This window comes from Leucoraja erinacea, unplaced genomic scaffold, assembly GCF_028641065.1.
Source record: "Leucoraja erinacea ecotype New England unplaced genomic scaffold, Leri_hhj_1 Leri_290S, whole genome shotgun sequence".
NCBI lineage: Eukaryota > Metazoa > Chordata > Chondrichthyes > Rajiformes > Rajidae > Leucoraja > Leucoraja erinaceus.
Genome location: NW_026576191.1, coordinates 128,401 through 151,514, shown reverse-complemented (window position 1 = coordinate 151,514; position 23,114 = coordinate 128,401). Strand labels below are relative to the sequence as shown.

The following is a 23,114-nucleotide window of genomic DNA, read 5'->3' as shown; positions in this document are numbered from 1 at the left end:
GAGCTGTCTGTCTGTCTGTCGATCCGCCCCCCTCCCCCCCACAATCCGGGACGCTCGCCCCTCTCTCCGATGGAGGGCGGCGATGGCCTGGCCCGGGAGGACAAAAGGGGAAATTTACTCGTGGAGCTGTTGGATCCCTGAGGGGGAAAACGCCAGTCAAGTAAAGACGGGAGGGGTCGGGGAAAGTGGGGGCTCTGTTTTATCCGCTACCACAGTACCCGCTAAATAGCCCGGCTGCATGGAACGTGTTAAGATAAAATCTCGCGGCGGGCCATAGTTTGGTGACCACTGGTTCAGTCCAAAGAGCTAAATCTAACTCTCCTTCAGAACCTTCTGAATTTGTAGTCGGCAGGGCAGTACTCTGCATATCGCCAACTTGGATGTGTTGTGCATACTAACGTGCTATTAGTGCCCCCTTAAAACTGTCTAGTTTATTCCATTCCCTTAAGGTTCTTACAAAGAATGAGTTTTTATAAATATCTGTCCTGGCAAATGGGGTTTCTATTTACAGATCATTTATTTTTCTTGTTCCCCTTTTTGTTGAGTATGTTATGTATCAATCTGCAGTTATTCCCACCATCCCCTGTTGAATCTTGTACAACATGGCTAGTCTGGTCCTTGCCCTTCTTGTTTCCAGCGTTTCCCGCTCCAGGTCGGACAGCACCTGGTGACACTGCTACCTCTATAGTAGTTCCCAATGCAAGAGCATGCTGCTTTCCTCTGTACCCCTTCTAGTTTGTTGATATGACCAGTTTTGTGTGGGTCCCAGGTGTATGAAGCACATTCCAGTAAGGGTCTAACCAATGTTGTATTTGCTGTGGTTTTCACTTCCTTTGGGCAGAACCAGAGGTTTTGTTTAAGGAATCCTAGTGTCCGGTTGGCTTTATTGGCCGTGTTGTCCATGTGTTCCCTCCACGAAAGCTTGCCATCAAGATGAACTCCAAGGTATGGTTGTGAACTTGTACAATGAAGTATTTGTCGACTGAAGATGTAGTCTCAAGTAGGTGGTTTCTTCTTGTTTGAAATGACCACAATTGAGCATTTGGTTGGATTGAAGCTCATCTTCCATGTGTGTTGCCATAATTCCAAGGACTTAAGGTCTTCATGTAAGGAGTTGATATCCTCTACATCAGTGACAGGTGTATATACAAGACAATCATCTGTGAAGAGTCTTGTTTTACAATGTATATGTTCAGGTAGATCATTAATGTACATCAGGAATAACAGTGGTCCGCGGACCGTGCCTTGCGGTACTCCTGACAGTGCTTGTTCTTCTAAAGAAATGTTTCCTTCACAGGCCCCCCTCTGCGTCCGGTTTGTGAGAAAGTCCCTAATCCTGTTATGTGGACTATTTCTGATGCCATAGTCATCCAGTTTTGCTGGGAGCGATGGAAATAGGCAACGTTTCGGGCCGAAACCTGTCCTCCTTCGCTCCATAGATGCTGCCTCACCCACTGATTTTCTCCAGCATTTTTGTCTACCTGCATTGATCAGTTCCTTAAGAAGGAACTGCAGATGCTGGAAGTTAACCCCCCCCCCCCCACCCCCTATCAGTCTGAAGAAGGGGTTCGGCCCGAAACGTCGCCTATTTCCTTCGCTCCATAGATGCTGCTGCATCCGCTGAGTTTCTCCAGCATTTTTGTGTACCTTTGATCAGTTCCTCGTTTGCTTTCCTTCTAGGTTGTCGTTTCCACTATATGGGGGGCACCGTAATATTTGCTGTGTTCAGGGCCGAGAGGCCTTAACCCGGCCCTGGCAGTTCATTCATCACCCCCCCGGGGAATATAGCGAAGCGGGGACGCAGCGCTGCGGGCGCTAGCAACGTAGTGCGGACCCAATAGGGCGGACCGTGTACAGGAAACTACAGGGCGGACCGTGTAGGGAGAACCAAGAGCGATGGGGGCAGCGTATCTCCCCCAGGTCCGCGCTCCATCTCCACTCTGCCGGGTCCGCGCTCCATCTCCACTCTGCCGGGTCCGCGCTAGGGAGGAAACGACAGCGAACTTCTTCACCAGAGAGTTGTGAATCTGTGGAATTCTCTGCCACAGAAGGCAGTGGCGGCAAATTCACTGGATGCTTTCAAGAAATAGTTAGATAGAGTTAAAGATAGGGGATATGGGGAGACGGCAGGAACGGGGTACTGATTGGGTATGATCAGCCATGATCACATTGAATTACGGTGCTGGCTTGAAGGGCCGAATGGCCTCCTCCTGCAGCTATGTTTCTATGCCTCCTTGCCCGTCCACCTTTGTTCCCCGTCGTTTTAGTTTACATTACACAATGACTTTTATTCAAAAAATAAAATTAAACATACAGAGTATTAACACAAACAAAGTCTGCCTATGTACAAACAAATGATCAACACATTAATATAACGCCAACTTTATCAACAAGACACTCAACCTCCCGCGGTGACCAGCGTTCACGTACGGTCTCCAGAGTCCCCGTGGACACCGCGTGTGTGTTCCCTCTCCAGGGACACGCGGGCACGGACGTAGGCCCAGACAAGGGGCGGGCAGCCGACCCCGGTGTGGCCATAGACTGCCCGCTGCCTGGACCCGTGAATGACCATCTTGACCAGGCCCAGGAGCAGACGGACAGGGAGATCCCCGACCCCCCCTCCCCCCCTCTGTACCGGATGCCCAAATATCAGGAGTGTGGGGATAAAATGTAGCCAATACTTGAGGAGCAGCCCCTTCACATAGTCGAACAGGGGCTGCAACCTGTCACACTGCACGTAGACGTGGAACACGGTCTCTTCCTCGCCACAGAAGTGGGAGCCTCCCACAGCCGACCTCGAGGGTGCGGTGGACCAGACCCCCCTTTCCCTCTCCTCCCCTCCTGGTCACCCTCCTGTTTTTGTTCAGTTTACAAATTGAACACGCACGCAGTTGTCGGAATCTCATTGGCACTTTTATTGTCACAGGTGTGAAATGCTACACATTGAAATTATATTTTTGATTACAAACAGTCCAGCAGAGTATTACCGTACCCCAGGTCCGCAAGTGTACATAAACAGTCTACTGGTCGTGTAAACAAGAGGGGCTATTGTACAAAATCCACACTCTAGTCATAGAGTGATAGATACAGTGTGGAAACAGGCCCTTCAGCCCAACTTGCCCACACCGGCCAACATGCCCCATCTACACTAGTCCCACCTGCCTGCATTTGGTCCATTTCCCTCTAAACCTGTCCTATCCACGTACCTGTCCAACAGTTTCCTAAACGTTGCAATAGTATCGGCCTCATCTACCTCCTCTGGCAACTCGTTCCATACACCCACCACCCTTTGCATGAAGACGTTACCTGCTCCGATTCCTATTAAATCTTTCCCCCCTCACCTTATACCTATTAGACAATAGACAATGGGTGCAGGAGTAGGCCATTCGGCCCTTCCAGCCAGCACCGCCATTCACTGTGATCATGGCTGATCATCCACAATCAGTACCCCGTTCCTGCCTTCTCCCCATATCCCCTGACTCCACTAACCTTAAGAGCCCTATCTAGCTCTCTCTTGATTCCACAGATACACAACTCTCAGTGTGAAAAAAGGGTTTCCTCATCTCTGTTCTAAATGGCCTATCCCTTATTCTTAAACAGTGGCCCCCTGGTTCTGGACTCCCCCAACATCGGGAACATGTTTCCTGCCTCTAGCAGGTCCAAACCCTTAATAATCTTTTATGTTTCAATAATATAGCCTCTCATCCTTCTAAACCCCCAGCTACAAGCCCAGCCGCTCCATTCTCCAGCATATGACAGTCCCGCCATCCCAGGAATTAACAGTGTAAATCTACGCTGCACTCCCTCAATATTAAGAATGTCCTTCGTCAAATGTGGAGACCAAAACTGCACACAATACTCTAGGTGTGGTCTCACTAGGGCCCTGTACAACTGCAGAAGGACCTCTTTGCTCCTATATTCAATTCCTCTTGTTATGAAGGCCACCATGCCATTCGCTTTCTTCACTGTTTGCTGTACCTGCATGCTTACTTTCAGGAGGCTAGTCTTATGAGCGGAGCCTGTCCAGGATATTTGCTGTCCGAACTGGTGCCCAGGATTCATTGATCCCACCCAGTCTCTTCCCACTCAGATCTTCCGTTTCCTCCCACTCCAAAGACGTGCCGGTTTGTAGGTTAATTAGGAACAGTCAACATGGATTTGTGCCTGGAAGGTCATGTTTGACTAATCTTGTTGAATTTTTTGAAGAGGTTACTCGGGAAATTGATGAGGGTAAAGCAGTGGATGTTGTATATATGGACTTCAGTAAGGCCTTTGACAAGGTTCCTCATGGAAGGTTGGTTAAGAAGGTTCAATTGTTGGGTATTAATGGTGGAGTAGCAAGATGGGTTCAACAGTGGCTGAATGGGAGATGCCAGAGAGTAATGGTGGATGGTTGTTTGTCAGGTTGGAGGCCAGTGACTAGTGGGGTGCCACGGAGATCTGTGTTGGGTCCACTGTTGTTTGTCATATACATCAATGATCTGAATGATGGTGTGGTAAATTGGATTAGTAAGTATTTAGATGATACTAAGATAGATGGTGTTGTGGATATTGAAGTAGATTTCGAAAAATCTACAGAGAGATTTAGGCCATTTGGAAGAGTGGGCTGAAAGATGGCAGATGGAGTTTAATGTTGATAAGTGAGAGGTGCTACATCTTGGCAGGACAAATCAAAATAGGACGTACATGGTAAATGGTAGCAAATTGAGGAATGCAGTTGAACAGAGGGATCTAGGAATAACTGTGCACAGTTCCCTGAAGGTGGAATCTCATGTAGATAGGGTGGTAAAGAAAGCTTTTGGTGTGCTGGCTTTTATAAATCAGAGCATTGAGTATAGAAGTTGGGATGTAATGTTAAAATTGTACAAGGCATTGGTGAGACCAATTCTGGAGTATGGTGTACAATTTTGGTTGCCAAATTATAGGAAAGATGTCAACAAAATAGAGAGAGTACAGAGGAGATTTACTAGAATGTTGCCTGGATTTCAGCAACTAAGTTACAGAGAAAGGTTGAACAAGTTAGGTCTTTATTCTTTGGAGCGCAGAAGGTTAAATGGGGGGTTACACAAAAAAGCTGGAGAAACTCAGCGGGTGCAGCAGCATCTATGGAGCGAAGGAAATAGGCAACGTTTCGGGCCGAAACCCTTCTTCAGACTGATCAGGGACGGGGGGTGGGCGGGGACAAGAAAGGGAAAAGGAGGAGGAGCCCGAAGGCTGGGGGATGGGAGGAGACAGCAGGGGGGCTGAGGAAGGGGAGGAGACAGCAAGGACTAACAAAATTGGGAGAATTCGATGTTCATGCCCCCGGGATGCAGACACCCCAAACGGAATATGAGGTGCTGTTCCTCCAATTTCCAGTGCTGCTCGCTGTGGCCATGGAGGAGACCCAGGACAGAGAGGTCGGAGACGGAGTGGGAGGGGGAGTTGAAGTGCTGAGCCACCGGGAGGTCAGCTTGGTTATTGCGGACCGAGCGGAGGTGTTCGGCGAAACGATCGCCCAACCTCCGCTTGGTCTCACCGATATAGATCTGCTGACATCTAGAGCAGCGGACGCAATAGATGAGGTTGGAAGAGATGCAGGTAAACCTCTGTCGCACCTGGAACGATTGCTTGGGTCCTTGAACGGAGTCGAGGGGGGAGGTAAAGGGACAAGTGTTGCATCTCTTGCGGTTGCAAGGGAAAGTGCCCGGGGAGGGGGTGGTACGAGAGGGAAGGGAAGAGTTGACAAGGGAGTTATGGAGGGAGTGGTCTTTGCGGAAGGCAGATATGGGGGGAGATGGGAAGATGTGGCGAGTGGTGGGGTCACGTTGGAGGTGGCGAAACTGACGGAGGATTACTTTTTGTATGTGACGGCTGGTGGGGTGAAAGGTGAGGACTAGGGGGACTCGGCCCTTGTTGCGAGTGGGGGGATGGGGAGAGAGAGCAGTGTTGCGGGGTATGGAAGAGACCCTGGTGCGAGCCTCATTTATGGTGGAGGAGGGGAACCCCCGTTCCCTGAATAATGAGGACATTTCAGATGTCCTGGTGTGGAACGCCTCATCCGTGGAGCAGATGCGGCGTAGACGGAGGAATGGGGAGTAGGGGATGGAGTCCTTACAGGAAGCAGGGTGGGAAGAAGTGTAGTCCAGATAGCCATGGGAGTCAGTGGGTTTATAGTGTATGTCGGTCAGAAGTCTATCACCTGCAATGGAGATAGTGAGGTCAAGGAATGGTAGGGAAGTGTCGGAAATGGTCCAGGTGTATTTGAGTGCCGGATGGAAGTTGGTGGTGAAGTGGATGAAGTCAGTCAGTTGTGTGCGGGTGCAGGAGGTGGCACCAAAGCAGTCGTCGATGTAGCGGAGGTAGAGGTCGGGGATGGGGCCCTGGTATGTATTGAACAAGGATTGCTCGACGTAACCTACAAATAGGCAGGCATAGCTGGGGCCCATGCGTTTGCCCATAGCTACGCCTTGTATTTGGAGGAAGTGGGAGGAGTCGAACGTGAAGTTATTGAGGGTAAGGACCAGCTCCGCTAGGCGGAGGAGAGTGTCAGTGGCTGGGTATGGGTTGCTTCTCTGGTCGAGGAAGAACCGGATGGCTGTGAGACCATCGTGGTGGGGGATGGAGGTGTATAGTGATTGGACGTCCATGGTGAAGATGAGGGGGTGAGGGCCTAGAGAATTGAATGCGCGGAGACGACGGAGAGCGTCTGAGGTGTCTTGAACATAGGTAGGGAGGGATTTAACCAAGGGTGATAGGATGGAGTCAAGGTATTTGGAAATGAGTTCGGTGGGGCACGAACAGGCGGAGACAATGGGTCTTCCGGGACAATCAGGTTTGTGGATTTTAGGGAGAAGGTAAAATCGGGCTGTGCGGGGCTGGGGAACGATGAGGTTGGAGGCTCGGTCGGGTAGGGCATTGGAGTGGATGAAGTTGGTGATGGTGCTGGAGATGGTGGCCTGGTGCTCGTCAGCGGGGTCATGGTCCAGGGGTAAGTAGGAGGAGGTGTCCGATACCCTTCTTCAGACTGATGGGGGGTGGGGGGGGAGAAGGAAGGAAAAGGGGAGGAGGAGGAGCCTGAGGGCGGGCGGATGGGAGGGTGGGAGGAGACAGCTCGAGTGTTAAGGAAGGAGAGGAGACAGCAAGGGCTAGCAAAATTGGGAGAATTCAATGTTATTGAAGAATTCAGTTTCAGAATTGGGAGAATTCAGTTTCCTGTACACGGTCCGCCCTATTGGGTCCGCACTACGTTGCCAGCGCCGTCCCCGCTTCGCTTTATTTTAAGCAATGATTATAGATTATAGAGGAGCTCGTCTATAATCTCTGATTTTAAGCGTTTGATTTTATTTCCGTTTCCACGCGATGGACCCTACACGGTCCGTTTACAGATACAAATACAGATATACATCTGAAGAAGGGTTTCGGCCTGAAACGTTGCCTATTTCCTTCGCTCCACATAGATGCTGCTGCAACCGCTGAGTTTCTCCAGCTTTTTTGCGTACCTTCGATTTTCCAGCATCCTTCTTAAACACAGATATACATTGGTCAGCTTGAGTTTCTCCCCGCACCAGAGAGGCGGGGGCGGAGATGAAGGAACTACCAGGGCCGGATTAAGGACTCGAGCCCCTGAACACAGAAAATATTATGGTGCCCCCATATATATGTAATACAAAATAAAAACTATACTAACTCTTTCTGTCTCAGTCCCTCCAGGGCACGAAATTAACGTTTGCCCGGGTGCAAATGGCCACCTAACGTCCCGCCGGGCAACCTAAAAGTCGTGGCATTTTGCTCGGCTTGGCAAGCACCCGGGACACCTGCCGTTCAACTCCGAGCGGGCTCATTCTCTCTCTCCGTCACCGGCCGCCGGGTTTCCGCTCTCCGGCCGCTCCTCATCCGCCGGCACGGCCGGCCGCCTTGCACATGCGCACTGCTACGGCCAGCACATCTTCGCACATGGTGAACAAAGAGCGATGGGGGCAGCGTATCTCCCCCAGGTCCGCGCTCGATCTTCACTCTGCCGGGTCCGCGTTTGACCTTCACGCTGCCGGGTTTGCGCTAGGGAGAAATGACCAAAGATACTAGAGGATACGCTAGGATACTCTAGTATCTTTGGAAAGACAGCGAACTTCTTCACCAGAGAGTTGTGAGTCTGCGGAATTCTCTGCCACAGAAGGCACTGGTGGCCAATTCACTGGATGCTTTCAAGAGAGAGTTAGATAGAGTTTAATATGGCAGTGTCAGGGGATATGGGGAGAAGGCAGGAACGGGGTACTGATTGTGGATGATCAGCCACACTGGCTTGAAGGGTCGAATGACCTACTCCTGCACCGATGTTTCTGTGTCTCCTCTCCGAGTTTTTTTTAATATTATACAATTACTTTTATTCAAAAAATAAAATTAAACATACAGAGTATTAACACGATCAAAACTGCCTATGTACAAATTAACGATCAACAAATTAATATAACTCCAACTTTATCAACAAGACACCTGACCCCCGCGGGGACTAGGTGTCTTGACCACGGACGGCCTCCAGAGTCCCCATGGACACCGTGTGTGTGTTCCATCTCCAGGTTACTTTCTGTCGCGAGACTGCGCAAGGGTGGACAAACTGCAAACATTACTCAATGAATACTTACATAAGTTTAAGGCAATTGGACTGCAGTCTAAGGCCGTGGTTTGTGACCAAGGCCCAAGCAATGTTCGACTCTACAACAACTTGAGTATGACCGAAAGTCATCCGTTCTTCATCCAAGGAGAAGCCAAGATCTTTTGCCTGCATGACCCACCACACTTGCTAAAAACCACGAGATCAAATTTGGAGAAGTATGTTTTTGAGGTCATTGGAGAGGATGGCAGAAAGAAACTTATCAAGTGGGCACATATTCGCCCATTTTTTGAAATTGAATTACAGTTGCACATTGTTGGTCATGGTAGCTGCACCGATAAAGCCATCTCTGAGTGCAAACTGTTCACCTGACAATGCAAAATTTCTCTTATCACTGCAAACACTGACAAAGAACAGAGTAAAGAAACCATCTCCATCCATCTCCCATACCAAGAGGGCACAACAGGACCATGTAGTTTGCAGCACGTCACTTGATCTCCCTGAAGAGAATACACTGGCTTACATCACAGGCCACATCTGCCGTAGAATCCTCAACTCACACGAACTGTCCTCAAAATGCCACACATGCAGAGAAGTTCTGCTTCTACCTGATCCAATTTAGTTGATCCTGCCCTCATATTCATCCATCATAAAGCATATGACACATTGACGTCTGACTTCTGCTCCCTGATGGAGCCTTCTGAACACTTTCTCACGCTCTGTGGGGTGGGCGAGAAAGTGTTCTGCTCAGAATTTGACGATGTTAACATGAGCAGGAGCAACCTTTCCCATCTAATAAATACAGCAATACACAATACTCAGGAATACAAGGACATGAACTTGTGCTGCCAGAGTCAAGGCACAAATTGTAGCAATCTTTGTGAGTTTCCTCATATGTTATGGACTCAAATATAAGAATAGAAACCTGCATAACTTGACCATTAAAAGGAAGTGTAGGAAAGGCACATGATTTTATTAAATTATATATTGATGAAATACACTCGTTTATGTACATTGTGCGAAATTGTGATTTGTTAACTGCACAAAACATTGCAAATGGCGATTTATTTTTTATTGTGTCTACGTTGGACATTTTGCTCTTTGGTGTAAGCAGGGGTGGGACTTTCATTGTGTTACATAGCTTGACTTGTACATCACTTTCACTGGTTAGCTGATATGCTGAACACTGCAACCCTGTATATCTCACACGCAGAATAATGTGAAATATGTAAATCTTACTATGCATGTCAGAAATAAAGTGTTAACCATGTTAATGGATTTTTATTATGAATTATTTAAAATTGAGTGGGTTGGTGCAATATACTGCTAATGTGTCGTTATGAGATATTCACATTAAAATCTTACCAGGAATGACAGAAATGAAAATTGTTATCCTGGTTTGTTTATGGATCTTGCTTTTGAATTATTTAAAATTGAGTGAGTTGGTGCAATATTGGTGCCATTTGCTGCTAATATGTCGTCATCAGATATTCAGCGTTAAAAGGAGAGAAAAAATCACAATAAAAGCGAAAAGATGCCTATGTTCCTTCCACAGTGTGCGGGTAGTCTGGCTCTGGGGGGGAGAGTTGAGGGGTGGGATAGGGCCTAGCGTGTTTGAAGTTGCGGGGAGGTTTACAATGTTTATTATTTCATGTCCCTTGTCTAGTCTGAAATAAAGTTCATCATTGGATATAAAAATCAGAAGAAATATAATTGTGTGTGTTATATGATTATATACATCTATATCACATTTATGTATTTATGTTCTTTCCAGTACAATCTAGTCATTTGTATGCTCATGGAATAAAACCATCCTTAAGTTATACATCTTTTGTAAATGTTGCTCAAAACATATTTAATTTTGTGAAATTCTTCAATTAGATAACCCCACAGGCAGATCTCATTCCACTCTCTGTCTATTGGGAAGACCAGCCCCCTTTTTATTTGTGGAGAAACAACTCCATAGAAAATAGAAAATAAGCACAAAAACATCAATTAACATTCCAGGGCTTGAGCAACTGGAATCTTCATATTGCTATTATTTTCCCAAATATTGCAGATGTGAACAGTGTGATTGCATTAGTGTGATTAGATGAATTAATTACAGAGTGCAAGGGTAAGACAAAATCAACTCAAACACAGCATATGAGCCATTTAAAAATAAATGATTTAAAAAACATTAAGAAAGAAAATTGGTAATTTTCTTTCTTAATGTGTTTTTAAATCATTTCTTTTTAAATGGCTCATATGCTGTGTTCAAGTCAAAATTTATAAACATTTTATTCTTTAACAAGAATTTACAGAATTATAAATCTAACCCTATATCCCCTGACTCCGCTATCTTTAAAAGCCCTATCTAGCTCTCTCTTGAAAGTATCCAGAGAACCGGCCTCCACCGCCCTCTGAGGCAGAGAATTCCACAGACTCACAACTCTCCGTGTGAAAAAGTGTTTCCCGGCACTGCGACTTTGGTCGTGTAGGTTGCGGTTACTAATGGTGGGGACAAATTCCCGGAATCCGCCCCGTTTCACACTACACGCCAGCCGCTTGACGCCAACCAATTGCAATTCGAAGATGTTTGACGTCCAACCAATTGCAATTCGAAGAGAAGCATAACAATTGTGTATCCGCCCGACGTTTCACTCGGGAGCCGCCGCTGCCTCCAGGGCTCCAAGGTATCGTAATACAGAGGGAAACGAGGGCCGGGGTGGGGGAGGGGACATGGAGGGAGGGAGGGAGGGAGGGGGACCGATCCCCCCATTTTTGTCATCGCGATTTTAAAACTGGGTGAAATGTCCAATTTCCGGACTTGTTGATACAGTGGGTGCGCAACATGAGGATTCAGCGCGGTGATTGGAGGAAATACAAGATACAAGTTGGGGAGGAAGTTGAGACAGCTTTATTTCCAGGAACCCGCCGAGTTACTTGCGCCTATTTTACAAATATCTATCCACCTTATTTCCTCCCTCGGCCGCTGACGTCCCGACCACCTCACCTCCCGCATGACCTCACCTCCCCCATGTCCCCCCCCCCCCCACTTCCCCCCACCCCACCCCCCCACCCCACCTCTCCCCAGTTCCCCCCCCCCCCCCCCCACCCCCCCCCCCCCCCCCCCCCCCCCCCCCCCCACCTCCCCCCCCCCCCCCACACCCTTCCTCCTTTTTCCTTTCTTTTAATTTTTTCTTATTTCCTCCCCTCCCTTTCACCCCCCACCTACCCCCACCCCCCCCCCTCCCCCCCCCCCTCTCCCCCTCCCCCCCACTACCCCCACTCCCCCCCCCCCCACCCCTCCTCACTTTTCCCCTCCCCACTTCCCCCCCTCCCCATTTCCTCCTCACTCCCCCCCACCCCTCCCCACTTTCCCCCCCTCCGCACTACTTTCCCCCCTTCCCACTACCCCCACCCCCCCCACCCCCACCCCCCTCTCCCCCCACTCCCCCCCACACTCCCCCCCCCCCCCCACTCCCCCCCCCCCGCCCCCCCCCACCACCACCCCCCCCCCCCCCCCCCACCTCCCCCCCCCCCCCCCCCCCCCACCTCTCCCCCACTCCCCCCACCCCCACCTCTCCCCACTCCCCCCACCCACCTCTCCCCACTTCTCCCCCCTCTCCCCACTTCTCCCCCCCTCCCCACTACCCCATCCGTCCCCACTCCCCACCACCCCCCCCCCCCCCCCCCTCTCCCCACACACAAAACGGTTCCCCCGCAACGTTTTCAAGAAGGAACTGCAGATGCTGGAAAATCGTAGGTACACAAAAATGCTGGAGAAACTCAGCGGGTGCAGCAGCATCTATGGAGCAAAGGAAAAAGGCAACGTTTCGGGCCGAAACCCTTCGATCCCCCCGTTTTTGTAATCGCGATTTTAAAACTGGGTGAAATGTCCAATTTCCGAACTTGTTGATACAGTGGGTGAGGGACAGGAGGATACAGCGCGGTGATTGGAGGAAATACAAGATACAAGTTGGGGAGGGAGGTGAGACAGCTTTATTTTCCAGAACCCCCCGAGTTACTTGCGCCTATTTTACAAATATCTATCCACCTTATTTCCTCCCTCCGCCGCTGACGTCCCGACCACCTCACCTCCCCCATGTACCTCCCCCATGTACCCCCCCCATGTACCCCCCCCCCATGTACCTCCCCCCCCATGTACCCCCCCCCCCCATGTACTCCCCCATGTCCCCCCCATGTACCCCCCCCCCATGTACCTCCCCCCCCATGTACCTCCCCCCCCATGTACTCCCCCATGTACCTCCCCCCCCATGTCCCCCCCCCCCATGTCCCTCCCCCATGTACCCCCCCCCCATGTCCCCCCCCCCCCCCCCCCCCATGTACCTCCCCCCCCATGTCCCCACTCCCCCATGTCCCCCACTCCCCCATGTCCCCCACTCCCCCATGTACCCCCCCCCATGTACCTCCCCCCCCATGTCCCCACTCTCCCCATGTACCTCCCCCATGTGTACCCCCCCCATGTACCTCCCCCCCCATGTACCCCCCCCCCCATGTACCCCCCCCCATGTACCCCCCCCATGTACCCCCCCCATGTCCCCACTCCCCCATGTCCCCCACTCCCCCATGTGTCCCCCCCCCATGTACCCCCCCCCCATGTCCCCCCCCCCCCATGTACCCCCCCCCCCATGTACCCCCCCCACCCCCCCCATGTACCTCCCCCATGTACTCCCCCCTCTCCCCACTGTCCAATTTCCGAACTTGTTGATACAGTGGGTGAGGGACAGGAGGATACAGCGCGGTGATTGGAGGAGGGAGCTCTATTTACAGGAACCACCCGAGTTGTTTCAGCCTATTGTTACATTAGGGGGCGGGGCTCTGGAATCACGTCAGTGCCCGTGGCCCCTCCCCTCTCCCGGCACTCTCGAGCAATGCGCCTGCGCCGCATCGGCGTTCGGCCCCGCCCCCTTGTTGTTTCAGCTGCGGTCACGTCATCGGGGAGTTTCCCATTTCCTTCCAACTGCAGCATAGAAATCAATCAATCAATCAATCAACCTTTATTGTCATCTTGCAAGCAACAGTTGTACAGTGCAAAATGAAAAGACGTTTCCCAGTGAATAGCGGAGCATCGCACATGAAATTTAAAACATTTCACACATAATAACACTAAAAACAATCCAGTCCCTGATGGAACAGTATAAATAGTTAAAAGCAGGTAAAACACAATGTTAAAATACAATAACCCAATCATAAAAATGTCCGGGGCCGCTGATTTGAGTGGCCAGTGCCAGTTATTAAAGTGTCCGTGCCAGCCGCAGAATCAAGTGACTGAGTACAGAGTGACTGTTTAGCAGCCTCACAGCCTGTGGTAGGAAACTGTTTAGCAGACTTGTAGTCCGGGCTTTGATGCTTCGATATCTCTTGCCTGATGGCAGGAGATCCAGGTGTATGTAGAGGGGGTGCAGTTTGTCCTTAGCAATTCTCTGAGCTTTTTTCAGACAGCGGCTCTGGAACAGTTCTTGTACCGAGGGTAGGGAGACGCCAATGATCCTCTCTGCTCCCCTCACTACCCTCTGCAGAGCCTTCCTGTCCGAGCAGTTGCAGGTGGAGTACCACGTATTTATGCAGTACGTGAGTACAGACTCCACCGTACCCCTGTAGAAAGTCCTGAGGTTGTTGGTGGGGAGTGAGGCCTCAGAAACAGACAATAGGTGCAGGAGGAGGCCATTCGGCCCTTCGAGCCTGCACCGCCATTCAATATGATCATGGCTGATCATCCAACTCGGTATCCTGTACCTGCCTTCTCTCCATACCACCTGATCCCTTTAGCCACAAGGGCCACATCTAACTCCATTCTTAAATATAGCCAATGAACTGGTCTCAACTACCTTCTGTGGCGGAGAATTCCACAGATTCACCACTTTCTGTGTGAAAGAGCAGGTCAGGGTTCACACGGCAGGGGAAGGGGTAGGAGCAGGGGTGGTTGGGGGGGGGGGGGGGGGGGGTGGTTGAGGGGGAGAGAGGGGTGTTGAGGGGGGGGAGGGTGGTTGAGGGGGAGAGAGGGGTGGTTGAGGGGAGAGAGGGGGTGGTTGAGGGGGCAACTGGAATGTGAATTTGGGGTATTCTAACCAAGAAGGGGCACAGGAGGGGTGGTCTGAGGGGGACCCACGGTGACTCATTCTCTGAAACCCCAGAGACCGAAGGTTCACCATTAGGTCCTCTGTTGCAGCAGGAGGGGGGGGGAAGTTAGGGGGTGATTTCTTGAGGTGAATTTGTAATGAATTCTCCCCAGCAATGGTGGTACATAGCGATCTCTGACCCCAACCCACGGTGACTCATTCTCTACAAACCCCACTCGCCACCGAAGTCATTCACCATTGGGTCCTCTGGCGGTCAAGATGATGGAGGGATTCATCGGAAGGTGGAAGTTAGGGAGTGTCAAGTTTTTTGTCAGGTTTGCCTTACGAGATGTGCCCAGCAATGAAAGTGGCAATGCTCGCAGACTTTTGTGCAAAAAGACAAACAACAAAACAACCAAACAAATTATAAACACAATCATAACACACATATTCTTTTACATAATAAATAATGGAAGGAGCATTCAGTAGAGTTAGTCCCTGGTGAGGTAGGCGTTTACAGTCCGAATTGCCTCTGGGAAGAAACTCCTTCTCAACCTCAATGATGTGCCCTCCTAATGTCCATGATCAGCTCCTTCGTTTTTTTGATGTTCAAGAGGAGGCTGTTATCCTGGCACCAGAGTGCTAGATCAGCCACCTCCTCCCAGTAGGCCTTCTCATCGTTGTCTGAGATCAGGCCCACCACTACAGTGTCATCAGCAAACTTAATTATTGAGTTGGAGCTGAACCTAGCCACACAGCCATGTGTGTACAGGGAGTACAATAGGGGGCTGAGGACGCAACCCTGGGGCGATCCTGTGCTCAGGGTGAGGGACTTCGAAGTATTTCCTCCCATATTGACTACCTGGGGCCTTGCGGTGAGAAAGTCCAGGACCCAGGCACACAGGGAGGTGTTGAGCCCCAATTCCATTAGTTTCCCGGCCAGTCTGGTGGGGACTATCGCGTTGAAGGCTGAACTGTAGTCTATGAACAGCATGAAGGGGCGACACTTTCACCGCCAGATGTTCCAGGTGTGGAGAGCAGGAGTTGGACAGGACTGCCACGTCTGAACACCATGCAGAATTGACCATGAGGCAGACGCCCCCTCCTCTCCCTTTCCCACATGCCTGTGTACGGTCCATACGGTGGATGGAGAACCCTTCAGGCTGGACCGCTGAGTCTGGGGAGCTGGGGGTGAGCCATGTCTCTGTGAAACAGAACACAGACCACCCACCCTCCCCTCTCTCAACCACCTCCTCAACCCGAATTATTAGGCAGTTCATCAAATTTTAAACAGTAACCGGCAGGCTTTTACAGACCGGCCTACTCCTGCATCTGTTGTTCACTGTTTCTAACCGCTGTTGTTCACTCAGTCTGACACCTCCCTCTTTGTCCCACAGCCTGGAGTTGGTGCACATTAAGGGGCAGGAGATTGCAGCCTTCACTTGATCCGCCCTGTTTTTGACTGATGCAATCAACCGGGCGTGCACAATCAAATACGACTTTAGGCTGTGTACGCCATATACAAGAAGAAGAAGAGCAGACGTGACTGTGACCGGGACACCGCGAGGATGCGACCCTCTGTCTGCAAGGCCGTGGGTCTGCTGTGGCTGCTGACAGGTACACAGAGAGGCCATTCGGCCCGTGCGTTGTTGCTATCCACGGGGTCGGGAGTGGACATTTGTCAACACAAAACACCGAGTGCTGGAGGAACACAGCGGGTCGGGCAGCATCTGTGGAGGGAATAGACAGGCGACCCTTCAGACTGATGGGGGAGAGAGGGGGAGGGAGAGAAAGCTTGATTAGAGGGTGGGGGGTGAAGTGCTAGGTGGAAGAAGGAACTGTAGATGCTGGTTTAAACTGAAGATAGACACATACTGGAGTAACTCAGCGGGACAGGCAGCATCTGTGGAGAGAAGGAATGGGTCTAAAAAGGGTCTCGACCCGAAACTAGCCCATTCCTTTTCTCCAGAGATGCTGCCTGACCCGCTGAGTTACTCCAAAATGTTGTGTCTATCATTGGTTTAAACCAGTTGAGTTGAGTTTATTGTCACATGTACCGAGGTACAGTGAAAAGCTTTTGTTGCGTGCTATCCAGTCAGGGGAAAGACAATACATGTTTACACTCAAGCCATTTACAGTGTACAGATACATGATAAGGGAATAATGTCAGCATCTGCAGTTCCTTCCTACACTTAAACAAGAGGGTGTGGGTTTATAGGGTGGAGGGGCCAGGTTCAATAGGTATATGAGGGGCAATGATTTCATGCGGATGGTGAGAACAGGAAGGCAGATTATTATCTAAATAGTGTCAAGTTGGGAAAAGGGGAAGTACAACGGGATCCTGGGGTCCTTGTTCATCAGTCACTGAAAATAAGCATGCAGGTACAGCAGGCATTGAAGAAAACCAATGGCATGTTGGCCTTCATAACAAGAGGCGTTGCATATTGGAGTAAAGAGGTCCTACTGCAGTTGTAGTATTGTGTGCAGTTTTGGTCTCCAAATTTGAGGAAAGACATTCTTGCTATTGAGGGAGTGCAGCGTAGGTTCACCAGGTTAATTTCCGGAATGGCTGGACTGTCATATGTTGATAGAAGTGAGCGGCTGGGCTTGTATACTCTGGAATTTAGAAAGATGAGAGGGGATCTTATTGAAACATATAAGGTTACAAGCCTAACCCGTTGGGTCCCAGCATCACACGCGAGGGCTGGTCATCAACGCAATATTCCACCTCTCCACCAACTCCAATATTGGTTGCCAGTGGGGGAGGGGCTTTCTGTTGCGCTAGTACGGGCGTTGCGGGCGGAAGGTACCGGTTTCCAGAGGGCTAGTATAGACATTGTGGGCCGAATGGATTATTGGGCTGGCAGCCAACTGTTGCAACAATTTTAAAAGCCAGGCCAAGGCAAACAATTTGGCTGCAGCCACCTGACAACCAAAATTCATTTTGTGAACACAAACTTTTTTAAAAGGCGAGGCAAACAATTGGGCAGCAGCCACCTTACAGCCGCATCGAGGGGACTCACCGTGGAGTAGACGTGCGTTCAGTGTTATTCGCAGCTCAGAGAGCCGTGACCCCAGGGCCGGATTTACCTATAAACTAGACAAGTTTAAGCTTAGGGCCTCAAGGTCTAGGGGGGGCCTCGCACAGCCGGATTTACCACTAGGCTTCATAGGCTGAAGCCTAGGGCCTTGAAATCTAGGGGGCCTCCGGCCAAGGCAGGACACCTATCGTTCACTCTGGGCGGTCCCCCTCTCTATCTCTCTCTCTCTCTCCATCTCCCCCCGCTATCCGTGTCTGGGCCGCCGGGCTCCGCTCGCTCCTCATCCGCCGGCACGGCAGGCCCCCTTGCACATGTGCACTGCTGCGGCCTGCATGCCCTCCCCCCTGCACATGTGCACAACCACGGCCAGCACATCATCGGCCGCCCTGCGCATGCGCACTGCAACGGCAACTGGTCGGCGCTGGGCACTTTCTCCCTCGCTTTGAATTGTGGGAGATTTGGCCGCCATGGCTGAAAACCAACACGGAGGGGGCCTCACCAGTGGAAAGCTTAGGTCCTCTCTTCATCTAAAGGCCCTGCGTGACCCTCTTGCTTCCTGGGTCTGGCAGAGACTGAGTGAGGGACTAGACGTCCGGGTTTTATAGTCCCACCCCCCTGCCGCCAGCGGGGGCAGCAGAGAGATTGGGGAACTTTTTTAAACATTAATATATCTCTGATTTTTCATTGATGGGAAAAATCCTCCGGTCCCGGAAGGCGGAGTGGGGCTCTGAGCGAGGTGGCCAAAAATGACGGCCGTAGGTGACGGCATTCTCTCGGTTATCACACCACAGCGAGCCAAAAGCGGTCAAGGTCAGACTTTTAGTAATATAGATTAAGGGTTTGGACACGCTAGAGGCAGGAAACATGTTCCCAATGTCGGGGGAGCCCAGAACCAGGGGCCAAAGTTTAAGAATAAGGGGTAAGCCATTTAGAACAGAGATGAGGAAACACTTTTTTCTCACAGAGAGTTGTGAGTCTGTGGAATTCTCTGCCTCGGAGGGCGGTGGAGGCCGGTTCTCTGGATACTTTCAAGAGAGAGCTAGATAGAGCTCTTAAAGATAGCGGAGTCTGGGGATATGGGGAGATGGGGAGAAACGGGGTACTGATTGTAGATGATCAGCCATGATCACATTGAATGGTGGTGCTCGCTCGAGGGGCCGAATGGCCTACTCCTGCACCTATTGTCTATAAGTAATAGGAGTAGATAGGCAATGTGGCCCAAGTCTACTCCACCATTCAATCATGGCCGATCTATCTATCCCTCCTAACCCCATTCTCCTGCCTTCTCCCCATTACCCCTGACACCTGTATTAATCAAGAATCTATCTATCTCTGCCTTAAATATATCTACTGATGGTCTCCACAGCCTTCTGTGACAAAGAATTCCACTGATTCACAACCTTCTGACTAAGGAGATTTCTGTGGATTGGAGGGTAGCTAATGTTATCCCACTTTTTAAGAAAGGCGGGGGAGAGAAAACGGGGAATTATAGACCAGTTAGCCTGATATCGGTGGTGGGGAAAATGCTGGAGTCAATTATAAAAGATGAAATAGCGGCACATTTGGATAGCAGTAACAGGATCGGTCCGAGTCAGCATGGATTTACGGAGGGGAGGTCATGCTTGACTAATCTTCTTGAATGATTTGAGGATGTAACTGGGAAAATGGACAAGGGAGAACCAGTGGATGTAGTGTACCTGGACTTTCAGAAAGCCTTTGATAAGGTCCCACATAGGAGATTAGTGGGCAAAATTAAGGCACATGGTATTGGGGGTAGAGTGCTGACATGGATAGAGAAGTGGTTGGCAGACAGGAAACAAAGAGTAGGGATTAACGGGTCCCTTTCAGAATGGCAGGCAGTGACTAGTGGGGTACCGCAAGGCTCGGTGCTGGGACCGCAGCTATTTACAATATACATCAATGATTTGGATGAAGGGATTCAAAGCAACATTAGCAAATTTTCAGATGACACAAAGCTGGGTGGCAGTGTGAACTGTGAGGAGGATGCTATGAGAATGCAGGGTGACTTGGACAGGTTGGGTTAGAGGGCAGATGCAAGCAGGTACAGTGACCATGTTGTGTTGCAGGTCTCCATACTGCTACAGCGCTGTGCAGAGCAGGAACGGCAGCCACAGAGTCCACCATCCTCGTGGGTGGGTCGGTGAGGTTTCCCCTCCGAAATGACAGCCAGGGGATGTTTGAGGTGGTGATGGGACGACTCCATCCCTATATTGGAATCCTGGCCTGGAAGTCTAACAGCCCGGAGTCTCCACACTGGGTCAACCAGTCCTACAGGGACAGGGTCAGCTTCCAACGGGACGCCTTCATCGAGCTGCGGGCCGTGGGGCCGGGTGACCAGGGGACATACGAGATACAGACAATATACTTTGGGAGAGAGCTGTACAACGTGGACAACTTTGAGCTGCGTGTGGTTGGTGAGTAGCATCGTGGAGAGTTGTACAGAACCCAGTCTGGCCCTTCAGCCCACATTGTCCATGCTGACCCAGTGGACAATGGCCCATATCCCTCTCAACCCTTCCATAGATCCACATATCCTCAATTCAGAATTTACACTCATGGGCCCACCCTGACTTTATCCATGACTATTCTAAAGTGAATAGAGCAGTTGTCGCTGGTCCCTAAGGGCTGATCAATGAAGACTGTAGCAGACTGTATCTTTACCTCCTGACCCCCTCTACTCAGCCTCCTTGCCCAAGGCTGTTGGGCCAAAGACTCGCACGCCCTCAACAGCTGTTATCAGGCAACTTTACGAGGATGTTGCCAGGACTAGAGGGTGTGAGCTACAGGGAGAGGTTGAGTAGGCTGGGTCTCTATTCCATGGAGCGCAGGAGGATGGGGGGAGATCTTATAGAGGTGTACAAAATCATGAGAGGAATAGATCGGGTAGATGCACAGAGTCTCTTGCCCAGAGTAGGGGAATCGAGGACCAGAGGACATGGGTTCAAGGTGAAGGGGAAAAGATTGAATAGGAATCTGAGGGGTAACTTTTTCACACAGAGGGTGGTGGGTGTATGGAACGAGCTGCCAGAGGAGGTAGTTAAGGCTGGGACTATCCCATCGTTTAACAAACAGTTAGACGGGTACATGGATAGGACAGGTTTGGAGGGATATGGACCAAGCACAGGCAGGTGGGACTAGTGTAGCTGGGACATGTTGGCGGGTGTGGGCAAGTTGGGCCGAAGGGCCTGTTTCCACACTGTATCACTCTATGACTAGTGTAGCTGGGGCATGTTGGCTAGTATGGGCAAGTTGGGCCGAAGGGCCTGTTTCCACACTGTATCACTATGACTAGTGTAGATGGGGCATGTTGGCTAGTATTGACAAGTTGGGCCGAAGGGCCTGTTTCCACACTGTATCACTCTATGACTAGTGTAGCTGGGGCATGTTGGCTAGTATGGGCAAGTTGGGCCGAAGGGCCTGTTTCCACACTGTATCAATCTATGACTGTCCTCTCACCAAATAGAGAGCAGTCATGATCTCCCATCGGCCTCATTGGAGACACTGGGAATAATCTTTAATTGGATTTTATGCTGCACTAAATGATATTCCTTTAATGCAGTATCTGTACACTGTCGATGGCTTGATTGTAACCTGGGATTTTTTCGAGATGTAACTAGGAAAATGGACAAGGGAGAGCCAGTGGATGTAGTGTTTCAGAAAGCATTTGATATGGTCCCACATAGGAGAATAGTGGGAAAATTAGGGCACATGGTATTGGGGGTAAAGTGCTGACATGGATAGAAAATTGGTTGTCAGAATGGAAACAAAGAGTAGGGATTAACGGGTCCCTTTCAGAATGGCAGGCAGTGACTAGTGGGGTACCGCAAGGCTCGGTGCTGGGACCAGCAGTGACTAGTGGGGTACCGCAAGGCTCGGTGCTGGGACCAGCAGTGACTAGTGGGGTACTGCAAGGCTCGGTGCTGGGACCAGCAGTGACTAGTGGGGTACCGCAAGGCTCGGTGCTGGGACCAGCAGTGACTAGTGGGGTACCGCAAGGCTCGGTGCTGGGACCAGCAGTGACTAGTGGGGTACCGCAAGGCTCGGTGCAGGGACTGTAGCTATTTACAATATACATCAATGATTTAGATGAAGGGATTCAAAGTAACATTAGCAAATTTGCAGATGACACAAAGATGGGTGGCAGTGTGAACTGTGAGGAGGATGCTATGAGAATGCAGGGTGACTTGGGCAGGTTGGGGGAGTGGGCAGATGCTTGGCAGATGGAGTTTAATGTGGATAAATGTGAGGTTATCCACTTTGGTAGCAAAAACAGGAAGGCAGATTATTATCTAAATGGCGTCAAGTTGGGAAAAGGGGAAGTACAACGGGATCTGGGGGTCCTTTTTCATCAGGCTATGAAAGTAAGCATGCAGGCACAGCAGGCAGTGAAGAAAGCGAATGGCATGTTGGCCTTTATAACAAGAGGAGTCGAGTATAGGAGAAAAGAGGTCCTTCTGCGGCTGTACAGGGCCCTAGTGAGACCACACCTGGAGTAATGTGTGCAGTTTTGGTCCCCTAATTTGACGAAGGACATTCTTGCTATTGAGGGAGTACAGCGTAGGTTTACAAGGTTAATTCCCGGGATGGCGGGACTGTCATATGCTGAGAGAATGGAGCAGCTGGGCTTGTACACTCTGGAGTTTAGAAGGATGAGAGGAGATCACATTGAAACATAAGTTGTTAAGGGTTTGGACACACTAGAGGCAGGAATCATGTTCCCGATGTTGGGTGAGTCCAGAACCAGGGGCCACAGTTTAAGAATAAGGAGTAAGCCATTTAGAACGGAGACGAGGAAACACTTTTTCTCACAGAGAGTGGTGAGTCTGTGGAATTCCTTCCCTCAGAGGGCGATGGTGGCCAGTTCTCTAGATACTTTCAAGAGGGAGCTAGATAGGGCTCTTAAAGATAGCGGAGTCAGGGTATGTGGGGAGAAGGCAGGAACGGGGCACTGATTGGGGATGACCAGCCATGATCACATTGAATGGATGTGCAGGCTTGAAGGGCCGAATGGCCTCCTCCTGCACCTATTGTCTGTTGTCTATTCTTTCCGCTGACTGGATAGTACGCAACAAAACCTTTTCCCTGTGATAATAAACTAAACTAAACCCCGGGTCGCTCCCAATAGGGCGCTCCGCTACGCCTTGCCTTTTTATTAGTTGCTCAATTATCCAACTTGGATCCTCCAGCCAACCCATGAGGTGGCTTTGCACTTCTTCCCACATTGACATTGACTGCACTGTGCTGCCTTACAGAGCCGATGTCCACACCGACCGTGGAGGTTCAGCTGCAACTTGTCGCATCTCACGCTGAACTGCTCCACCGTCAGCGGCTGCCCCGTCACCTACCGGTGGGAGCGGCGATCGCAGGATCCCGGCGTGGGGAACACCACCTTCCCCG

The 23,114-nt window shown here is 50.5% G+C and overlaps 1 protein-coding gene across 1 annotated transcript in view; it reads left to right on the top strand.

Annotated features, from left to right (window-relative positions):
• The first annotated feature begins 11,185 nt into the window (after positions 1–11,185).
• The window catches only part of LOC129693427 (uncharacterized), a 40,440-nt gene continuing 28,511 nt past the window's right edge, over positions 11,186–23,114 (top strand). Inside the window, exons 1-3 of the mRNA XM_055630254.1 lie at positions 11,186–11,265; positions 16,053–16,272; positions 19,784–20,131. Of these exons, the coding sequence (XP_055486229.1) occupies positions 16,224–16,272; positions 19,784–20,131 (397 nt within the window). The 5' untranslated portion in view covers positions 11,186–11,265; positions 16,053–16,223. The remainder of the gene's footprint in view (positions 11,266–16,052; positions 16,273–19,783; positions 20,132–23,114) is intronic.